The sequence below is a fragment of the Nyctereutes procyonoides genome, unplaced genomic scaffold (assembly GCF_905146905.1).
Source record: "Nyctereutes procyonoides isolate TBG_1078 unplaced genomic scaffold, NYPRO_anot_genome, whole genome shotgun sequence".
NCBI classification, from domain to species: Eukaryota; Metazoa; Chordata; class Mammalia; order Carnivora; family Canidae; genus Nyctereutes; species Nyctereutes procyonoides.
In genome coordinates, this window is record NW_026575115.1 from 1,834,863 (window position 1) to 1,846,359 (window position 11,497).

Here is an 11,497-nt window from a genome sequence, read left to right on the forward strand (position 1 = left end):
ACGAAATTATAAAATGATAAATGACAAATAACATTTGGCCAAGGAATGGGAACCCTAGAGGAGTGATGGGGACTGCAATGAAACAGAAAGGCCATATTCTATCTGACGGGTTCTAGTGCCACTGGAGAAGACCCTCCCATGTTGCCAGATTTATACAAGCTTCCAGAAAATGAAGTATCTAGATTTTTACGTAAAACCTACTGATTTTTAAATACTAGTAATTCATGCAGGGCAGCAATTTCAAATGTAAAACACTGAAAGCCAATATTGGGAGGATTGTAGCCTCTGTCAGAGAACATCACTGTTTTTACAGTAACTCAGTATCTTTGCAATAACTATTTATGGGACAGAGGGCAGGTCCGCAGGCTGCGTTAACAATACTGTTCATTGTGAAGATGGGACAGAAGGAAACTGGAAACCACTGGTTACAAAATGTTGACGTGGCAGGCAGAGGACAGTGGAGTAAACAGCCCTCAAGATCAAGAATCAGCCTGGCTGGGGCTCCCGTAAGCAGGGAGGGAGACCGAGCTCCAAGCCAGGGCAGAGCATGGAGGCAGGCATCTAACCTCAGGTTTCTGTTCCTTCTAGTTAAAAGAAATCCTCTGAAATAGGTGTTCCCTTCCACTCATCTCAGCTCAAGGGATTCTGTGAATCTCTGTGTAAACTCTCAACTCAATTCTTCTAGGATTGTGGAGAAAAGGAAACCAAGTGGGGACTGTTTGCATATCTATGATCATACTGAAAACCCAGAAACAGGGAATATCTAAGGCAAAAACAAAGACAAAGAACCTCTTCTGAGCATTACCCTATAGAGTTACCTTGAATGGCATTCAAGAATAGATTAATTGACCAAAAAAAAATTTTTTTTTTCAAGGCAGAATCTAGACCATTATGAGAGGTCTTTTCTAATATGGTCAAAAATACTGGTCTAAAAATGAGGACTCTCAACATAAGAGTCTTCACTTATACTGCAAAGTTATACCAGGAAAATACCAATTTTTCACTATTGTGAATTTCATACCTATTTCAAGTAAGGAAAAAATATAAATAGCAATTATAAGCTTAAAAATATTTTTGAAAAATTAAGTAAATACCTGGGAGATAATAAGTTTGGTTCACATTGCCTAACATAACCAAATGTCAGCATTTAATCAATATTCTGTTTATGTTGTTATTGCTTTAACACAAATGTCAAATATCACACCTAGGAAACATTAACACATAAATATATATACACGCCTGACCTAAGACACAAGTGTAATGGTACCTGTTCAGTGTGCCTTTTCTCTTTCTACCCTGCCACCTAGTGGTTTAAAACAAGTTGCTCTGAACCCAACAAAACTTGGTAATGTCATTGAAAAATAAAGCAGTGTTTGCAGCATCTGCTTCCTTTTCAATATTACTGGAATCATGTACTGACCATAACCCTGTATTTCTTCTTTATTTTAATGCTCAAAATTAGTAAACTCTAGTCAGTTACATTATCACCAGTTTACTTATCAAGCTACTTTCTTCTTTATATCTTTTCTATTTCATATTTCCACCTTCTACAAAAGATCTCTTCTTTCCTCTTTCTTCCCCGAATCTATCTTCATCCCATGAAATCTCCTTATCTGAGTGGAATTAGTGGGTTTTTTTTAAGTAAAAAGTTATTTGAAGTGAAAAATTCCATGATAACTGTGCTTGTTTAACTCTAAGAATCTTCTTTCCTCCCCCTCCTCTGGCACTTGTATTTCCTCAAGCACTAGCACTCCTGACAAATTTTTAAAAATATACATATTTTTTAAACTAGTAATGTTACAATGTTACCTTTCATTGGAAATATACATTATTTTATTTTATTATTTTTTTGAAATATACATTACTTTAACTACAGTGTGAATTAAATAGGCTTTTGTGGTTTACATTTGGGGTCTATGGTTACTACTCGTAATGTTTGTAAATAAAAGTTGTTTCTCATTTATGTTTAAGCAAATTTTGAGTTTATATCTGGAAAAGAAATGTAAGAGAAAGATTTAAACAGGTAAAATGGAATCATTTTTAGAATGTTCACTTTCTGCTTTTTTTCTAAATCTTTTTTGAACTTAATAAACTGTTTTTAGAGCAGCGTTAGTTTCACAGCAAAAACTGAGTTGAAATGACAGAGTTTGCGTTCACTCCCTGTCCCCCGTACACACAACCTCCCCCCACCATCAATGCCTCCCATCAGATTGGTACATCTGTTACAGTGATGAACCTACACTGACACATCATCATCATCATCCAAAGTCCTTCGTTTACAGTAGGGTTGGCCCCCGGTGTTGTGCATTCCACGGGTTTGGATAAATGTAGAAGGACATGCATCCACCATTTTAGATTGCACAGAATAGATACACTGCCCTAAAAAAATCCCCTCTGTTTGCCCATTGATCTCTCCCTCTCTCAATAACCCCTGGCAAGCACTGATATTGTTATACTCTGCAGTTTCACCTTTTATCCATAGTTATGCCCTTTCATTGTAATCATGCAGTATGTAATCTTTTCTTTAATTGAGTAATAGACACTTAAGTTTCCTCCCTGTATTTTCAAGGCCTCATAGCTTATCTCTTTTTAGCAGTGAAAAATATTCCCTTTTAAATAAATAATAAAGAGTACCACTGTTTATTTATCCATTCACTTACTGAAGGACATCTTGGTTGTTTTCAAGTTTTAACAGTTATGAATAAAGCTGCTATAAACACCCATGCACAGGTTTTTATGTAAACTTAAGTTTTCAATCCCTTTAGGTGAGTAACAGGGAGTGCAAAAGGAGGGGACTGCTGGAGTAGGAGTATGCCTATTATGTAAGAAAAGATCAAACTAAAAAAATAAATAAAAATAATTTTTTTTTAAAAGAAAAGATCAAACTGTCTTTCAAAGAGGTTGCACCATTTGCATTCCCACCAGAAATAAATAGGAGCTCCTGCTGTTTCCCACTCTCACCAGCCTTTGGTGTGGTCAGTGTTCTGGACAGGCCATTCTAATAGGTATGTAAGTAGTAATTCATTGTTTTAATTTGGAATTCCCTAGGTCGAACATCCTTCCATATACTTATATGCCATCTATCTTTTTCAGTGAAGGGTCTGTTCAAGTCTTAATTTGCTAGAAATGGCTCAAGAACTTAGAGAAACATTTTACTTCTAGATTACTGGTTTGTTATAAGAGGACATAACTCAGGAACAGCCAGATAGAAAAGACGCATGAAGCAAGGTAGAGGGAAGGGGCAAGGAGATTCCATCTTCTCAGAGTGGGTCACGCGTTCATCAACCGGAGAGCCCTCTGAACCCCTTCCTTTTGTGTTTTAGTAGAGGTTTCATTATACAGGATTGATTGATTAAATGACTGGCCACTGGTGATCTTTCAACCTCCAGTTCCTCTCCCCTCCCCGAAGGTCAAGGGGTAGGATTAAAAGTTCCAACCCTGTAATCATATGATTGGCTCCGGCCAGCCATCAACCTCCATCCTTACATGCTTTCTAAAAGTCACCTTATTAGCATAACAAAAGACACATTTATGGCTCTCAACACTTGGGACACTGACATCTGAATGACTAAATAAATACATATTTCTTATAAATCACAGTATCATAAACTATTATTCATTCAATTTCTTTAAAACATAGGTCTATTCAGGTTGTATATTTCTTCTGTAAGTTTTGGCAAATTATATCTTTAAAGAATTGGTCCCTTTCATATAGATTACCAAATTTGTAGTATTTCTGTATCATCCTTTTAATGTCCATTGGTTATATAGCGATGTCCCCTCTTTCATTATTGGTATTCGTAACATGTTCCTTCTCTCTTTTCTTTTTAATTAGTCGAGCTTAAAGGCTAATACATTTTATTGATCCTACACTTCATCTTAGCCAAAAGGCCGAGAAGCGATTGATTTTATTGATCTTTCAAAGAAGCACCTTTTAGTTTTGTTGATTTTCTCTACTGATTTTCTATTTCGGATTTCACTGATTTCTGATCTAATTTTTATTATTTCTTTTCTTCTGCTTACTTTGGATTTATTTAATTTACTCCTCTTTTTCTAGTTCCCTAAGGCAGAAGCTTAGATGATTAATTTTAGATCTTCCTTCTTCTCTAATATATGCATTAAATTTTATAAATTCCCTTCAAGCACAGCTTTTGCCGCATTCCATAAATTATGTTAAGTTGTATTTTCAATTTCATGCAGTTAAAAATGCTTTTCAATTTCTCTTAAGAATTCTTCTTTGATCCATGTGTTATTTAGAAGACTGTTGTTTAGACTCTATATGGAGATTTTCAAGTTATATCTCTGGTACTGATTTTTAGTTTAATTCCACTGATGTGTGAGAGTAAACCTTGTATTATTTCTGTACTTCTAAGTTGTTGAGATGTGCTTTATGGCCCAAAACATGATCTATCTAGGGAAATGTTCCATGTGAGCTTGAGGAGAATGTACAACCTGCTGTTGTTGGAGGAAGTAATCCATAGTGTGGACTATACACACTTGCTTGAAGATGCTATAGAGTTCAACTATGTTCTTACTGATTTTCTGTCTGGTAAATCTGTTCAGAGTCTCCAACTATAACAGTATGCCCATCTATTTCTTCTCATACTTCTATCATTTTTGCCTCATGTATTACAATACTGTTATTAGGCACACACACACATTAAAGTTGTGTGTGAGTCTTTTTGGATTACTGACCCTTTTATCACCATGTAATGTCTCTCAAACTAAAAAATTATCCTTGCTCTGAAATTTACATATCTATACACACTTCTTTTAATTAGTGTTAGCATGGTTTATCTTTCTTCATCCCTTTACTCTTTACCTATGTATGTCTTTATATTTAATTTGAGTTACTTGTAGACAAAGACCCAACTATATGTTTTCATTAGTGCATTAGGCCATTGATGTTCAAGGTAATGATTGATATGCTTGGATTAGTATATACCCAATTTTTACTGTTTCAATTTGTTCCTGTTTTCGTCCTCCACACTTTTTCTTTCTTCTGTGGTTTCAACTGAGCACTTTATATGATTCAACTTTTTCTTCTTTCTTAGCATATCAATTATCATTTAAAATTGTGTGTGACTGTCCTAGACTTTGTAAGATACATTTACAACTACTCCAAGTCTACTTTCAAATAACACCATACCACTTCTCAGGTAGTGTAGGCACCTTATAAATAATAAAATATCCCTAATTCCCTAATTCCTCTTCTCATCCCTTATATCATTGCTGTCATTCATTTTACTTATACATAAGCAACACCACACACATATATGTATGTGTGTATGTTCATAAAAGTATAATAAAATATATTGTTGTACTTTTATTATATACAAACTGTTGTTAACAAGATTAAGAATAAGAAAAATGAAAGTTTTTATTTTACCTTTACTTATATATTCTCCTTTACTCTTCCTTTGTTTATGCAGATCTGATTTTCTGACTTGTACCACTTACCTTCTCTGAAGAACTTCTCCTAACATTTATTGCAAGGTAGGTCTACTGGCAAGAAATCCCCCAATTCTTGTTTGTCTGAGAAAGTCTTTATTTCTCCTTCACTCATGAAAGATAATTTCATAGTGTATGGATTTCTTGGCATTTTATTTTTCTGAACACTCTAAATATTTCATTTCATTCTCTTCTTGCTTTTGTGGTTTCTGAGAAGTTGAATGATAATTCTTATTCTTGCTCCTCTGTTTTCTTTTTGAAGATTTTCGCTTTCATTTTTTTTTTCAGTTTGAATGTGATTTGCCTAGGTGAGGGTTTTGTTTTGTTTTGTTTGCATTTATCTCATTTTGTATTTTCTGGGCTTCCTGGATCTGTGGATTGCTGTCTGACATAATTTGGGGAAATTCTAAGTCATTACTGCTTCACCTGTTGCTTCTGCTCCTTTCTCTTCTTGTTCTGGTATTTCCAGTATGTGTATGGCACATCTTTTGCAGTTGGCCTACAGCCCTTGGAAAAATTGTCCTGTTTTTCCCCCCATTCTTTTTTCTCCTTCCTTTTCAGATTTGGAAGTCCCTACCATCATATTCTCAAGCTAAATCATTCTTTCCTCAGCCATATCCAGTCTACTAAGGAGCTAACAGGCATTCTTCATTTTTTAGTGTTTCTGGTCTCTAGCATTTCTTTTTGATTCCTGTTAGAATTTCCATTTCTCTGTTTAAATTATCCACCTGTCTTTGTATGTTCTCTATTTTTTATTAAAGTCCTTATAATATTAATTTTGTTTCTTTAAATTCTTGGTCCAATAGTTACAACATTCCCAACATTCCTGCCATATCTGACTCTTGTTCTGATGGTTTTTTGTTCTCTTTAAACTGTTTTTTGTTTGTTTGCTTGTTTGTTCATTTTTGCTTTTTAGTATGCCCTACAATCTTTCCTTGAGAGGATTACATGATGTACTGGGTAAAAAGCACTGTTGTCAGCTGACCCTTGGTAATGTAACTGTGGGAGGAAAAGTGCTCTATAATCCTGTGATTAGGTCCTCTGGTGAGTCCATGCCTGTGTAATGTGAATTTCACCAGTGATTCTTGGAGGGGTTTTTTTATCCCTTAGTTGGGAAAGGATGGGTACAGCGGGCTGGAGTTGGTTATTTCCCTTCCCCAGATAGGTAGGGCTCTGATAAAACAATTTCTTCCTAGAACAGCTTTGCTAAGAAAAAAATGCTAGGACCTATTTCAAAACGGTTCCTTTTCTTCTCTCCCTGCCAGATGCATGATGGGATTTTCCCTGGTCTTCACTGTGAGGACCTGGTAGAGATCCTGGAGGTGAGAGCACACAAGCATGGGGCCTCCATGGAGTCTCTAACTCTCAGATCTGTGACATGAGCCTCCAGCAATTCATCAGTTATAGTTCAGGTTTTCCTAGTTGGGCTCTGGTTCCCACTGAGGTTTTAGCTGGTAGGTCTCTGCTCCAGGAGGTTGTGAATTTCTGTAACTCTCTGTCCATCTCTCCAATTGTGGAAGAAGTAAACTGCCTTGAGACCTCACTTCTCTTAGAGATCTAAGAAGAGTGGCTGATTTATTTTTTTCCAGTTTGCTCAACTTTTTATCATTTTAGGCTAGAGTGAAGACTTCTAAGCTCCTCACCTGCCAGACTACAAACTCAAAGTCCCTCTGCTCCTTATTAAAAAGGCATGTTACTTTAAATTTCACTTTGTCAATATATTTTTACTTTAATTATCAGTATATCTTAAATTACCTCTTCTTTAAGTTCACTACTTTTTAATTTTCAAATTTAAAAAATAAAAAAATTTCAATTTTGTCATACAATTTGGTATGACTTTGTTCCTAAGCAGCTTTCACAAGTCTTACAATCTAACCATATAATTTCCTTTTAAATTTAGAGTTGAGGGATGCCTGGGTGGCTCAGTGGTTGAGCGTCTGCCTTTGGCTCAGGGCATGATCCTGATCTGGGGATCAAGTCCTGCATCAGGCTCTCTCCAAGGAGCCTGCTTCTCCTTCTATCTCTCTGCCTCTCTCTGTGTGTCTGCCATGAATAAATAAATAAATAAATAAATAAATAAATAAATAAATAAATAAATAAATAAATAAATAAATACAGAGTTGAATAACTTGTCCAAAACAGCCATTAAAATAATAAACAGTATAAAACAAAATAAGAACATATTATAAAATCTAGGATTGGGATCCCTGGGTGGCGCAGCGGTTTGGCGCCTGCCTTTGGCCCAGGGCGCGATCCTGGAGACCCGGGATCGAATCCCATGTCGGGCTCCCGGTGCATGGAGCCTGCTCCTCCCTCTGCCTATGTCTCTGCCTCTCTCTCTCTCTCTCTGTGTGACTATCATAAATCAATTTTTTAAAAAATTAAAAAAAAATAAAAAATAAAATCTAGGATTTTGAACAAACTTTGAAAAAAATTACACATCATTAAATATATGAATATTGGGGCCCCTGGGTGGCTCAGTCCATTAAACATCTACCTTTGGCCAGGGTCCCAGGATTGAGCCCCACATTGGGCTCCCTGCTCAGCAGGGAGTCTGCTTCTCCCTCTCCCTCTGCCCCTCCCTGTGCACTCTCTCACTCTCAAGTAAATAAATAAAATCTTAAAAAATATATATATGAATACTCTTGTATTTATAAATCTTAATTATGTATTGAAACTGGCAGTATTTGAAACTTCCTTATTGTTTTTCAAAATTATTAAAAATATATGTGATATGATATAGCTTTTATTAAATTATATCTGTAATTGCTAAGGAGATAAAAAGAAATGTCCAGAAGCTTTTGTTATCTTTGTAGTCAGCATGAATGGTTATATAATTAATGCTTCTCATTACTACAAATAGAAAATATTCAACTACAGAATCATTCCAAAATCTGTATCTTTATTTTAAACGTAAGTCCTAAAATATATGTCACATATTTAGGTAAATAAATGTATGTGAACTTAACGTTGTAATTAATTATATATTTCAGACAAATATTATCTACTTTTTTGTATTCTTACTTTAGAATAGGTTTCATTTTTATGTGAATGACTTAAGAATTTCCATGTACATTCTAGAGATTTACTTCAGAAAATATAATCTTCTGTTTCCAGTAACAACATGTACACTTTAAAGATGTACTAGACCTTCTAGTACACTGAATAATGGAGATTTAGAAAGGATTCAGGAAGAAAGTCTGAGCATTGTGTCACCCCACACATAAGTGACAATGTCAGTAACCTGGCAACAGCCTACTTGCAAAGATATTAATTTCTTAACCTAAATTCAATTTTTTCTTTTAATCTCATATGAAATACAACATATATGTTACAATCACAGTAAAGATATTCTATATATTAAGTATATGAAATGTAAAAAAGTGATGAGTGTATTTATATTTATATAACATTAAAGTTCACTTCTGAATATGAAGAGTATGCTGATATGAAATAATCACAATGAAATTTAAAATATAGAGCTAGAGTTACAACACTGCGAAAAGAGCCTGCAAAACTAAGTGAAAATCAAATTAATATGTGTGTCTGTGTACCTGTAGAAATATACACATACACCATAAATATTATATTAAAATTAATACTATCATAAGTTTGTACGAAAGACCAGTCATACTTGTATGTAATTTTTCAAACATTATATTTCTAAATTACAATGTTAACTAAAAAATCCAACTTACCTTTTCTTGTGAACTTTAAAAAAAAAAAACTCTTTCCACCAACAGTGTAAGAGGGCTCCCCTTTCTCTGCATCCTCACCACATCTGTTGTACTCAGTGTTACTGTTCTATTTCATGTAAAATGTAATAACCCCACAACCATATTTTCATTCCCCCCATACGGTCCTTTGTATTATTATCGAATGTGTTGCATTTATGTACATTATAAACCCCACACTACAATATTATAATTTTGCTTTTAAATAAATTAGGAGAAAAAAAATTCTATTGAAAAATGTGCTATGCTGAATGCTGATTATGTAGGATATATATGCACATACACATAAACTGAAAAATATTAAGCTCTGCTTTTAGGAGAACTTAAAGTCAATATTCACGTGCCAATTTTCATTATTTAGAATAGGATCTTTCATTCTCATCCAAGTCTATATAAGAACAGACCAAAATTTGAGGCAGAAGTGGCTCAAACTCATGAAGATGACAATATGGTAATTTCAGGGTTGCACTGTATCTATATATAACAGCTACTCTTGTAATAGGTCTCAGAGCCAGAAATTCATTTATAAAGGCTAATGGTACTAAAGGGCAGACTGGTGTTATGATGGAGAAAAAGATATTGAATCCTCATAATCTCTAATGTAAACTCCCCTGAAGTCTCTAGATAAAGGAACACTCAATTTTAGTAAAAAGCATTTTAGCGAGTTGGACTACCATCCTTATCCCTCCCCATTGAGAAAATACATGGACTGAACTGGAAGAAAAGAAAAAAAAACCTCTTTGGTTCAACATCAGAAATGCACTTATTATATTTAAAATGCACACGCACAATACAAAGGTGTGTACGTGTGTCCAGTGGGACTTATCTAACTCATAAGCTGAAGTACTTCCATCATTTATGGGTACGACTGAAATTCAGAATGACAAGCTACCCACTGATTCTCCACCTGTTTTCTGCAGAATGTGTTAGGATCCCCAGTATGAGGATTATTCTCCAGAGTTTGCTATTAACTGGCTGCAGAGATGTTTACCAGCTTTGTTTCACAGCTTAAAAAAAATGAAAACAAAAACAAAAAAAAAAAACAAAGAAAATCCCAAAAGGCAGGCGGCTTTAAACTGCTGAGGAATTACAGTGACAAAGATAATTAAAAGGGAGTAAAATACTGAAAAAATGTCTTTCATTGGTGTGTGGAGGATGGGACCCTGAGGAAGTAGGACAGGGAGAGAAATGCAGTGCTGCCCATCTTGGTAGCATATGCCCTCCAACAACAGTGAGGAAAGCTGGTGAAACCCCAGGAAGATACTCTGGCTCTTTTGTTCTATTCATTAATAAAAAGAAAAATCCAGGCTGTGTGAGAAAAAAAATCCACAGAATGCTTCATTTAAATGATTTAAAAATCTCCCATTAAAAAGGTGAAAATAATCAAAAAGACATCGTATTATTTTACACTAAATCCATTTTGATTAGATACATTTTTAAACAGCAGTTTTGTACTATTGCAATAATAGATCAGAATAGCTATTTTCAAAATACTATACAAAAGTTGCCATGGTGACAATCCAAATCTTTTGAAACATAATTAATTGCCTAAAAATTCATCAGATAGAACATGGCACTCTTCAGAAAATTTTTGCATTTACTTTTACAATATTAATATATAGTATTATCATGCACATCTTCTGCTTCATTAAAATTTTTTCTTTATGTAAAATGACTATTACAAGTATTACTGTTTTCATATATTAGTCTCATAAAAGAATTCTATTTTATATTTAAAGCCTGAAGACAATCTGAAAATATTAAGAATTCATGTGAAACCAGGACAGAAAAAAAAAAAAAAACAAACCTTTTCCTCAATGTATGATTATGACCGTATTTATAATTATCCTCTTATCTCTGCTTTGGAATCTATCAAGTGTCTTATTTACCTTCAAAATATTGCAATGCAAAAATGTCTGCAACATAAATGACAAAGAAATAACAGCTGCATGAGCAGGAGAGCAGAAAAAAGACCCACAGAAAATCATAATCACAACATAAATATATCTTACTCTTTGTAGTCCTTCATACCAATCATCTTGCTCAAACCAATTTGAAATGTAAGTCATCCAAGCCATAGGATGTTTCTACTTTAATCAAGGCAATTGGAAACTCGGCATCAGAATAGTCGGCACCTAAAGTAACAATAATGTGTTTCAACCAAACAGATTTACCAAAATCTGCCTTATGAAATGTTGTTCAGTACAAGAAGCTAGACATTTCAGCTGAAACAGTTTTAATAATTTACAATAACAGTATCTGTAAAAATAATGCTAAACCAGAAAATGTAAGCCTCTATGCTCAAACAGGAA

General features: G+C 34.4%; 1 protein-coding gene across 2 annotated transcripts in view; it reads right to left on the reverse strand.

Annotated features, from left to right (window-relative positions):
• Positions 1 to 11,263, reverse strand: part of WDR17 (WD repeat domain 17) — a 79,032-nt gene extending 67,769 nt beyond the window's left edge. For both annotated transcript variants that reach the window (XM_055333783.1, XM_055333782.1), the window contains exon 1: positions 11,198 to 11,263. In XM_055333783.1, the coding sequence (XP_055189758.1) occupies positions 11,198 to 11,263 (66 nt within the window). The remainder of the gene's footprint in view (positions 1 to 11,197) is intronic.
• Positions 11,264 to 11,497: the final 234 nt, after the last annotated feature.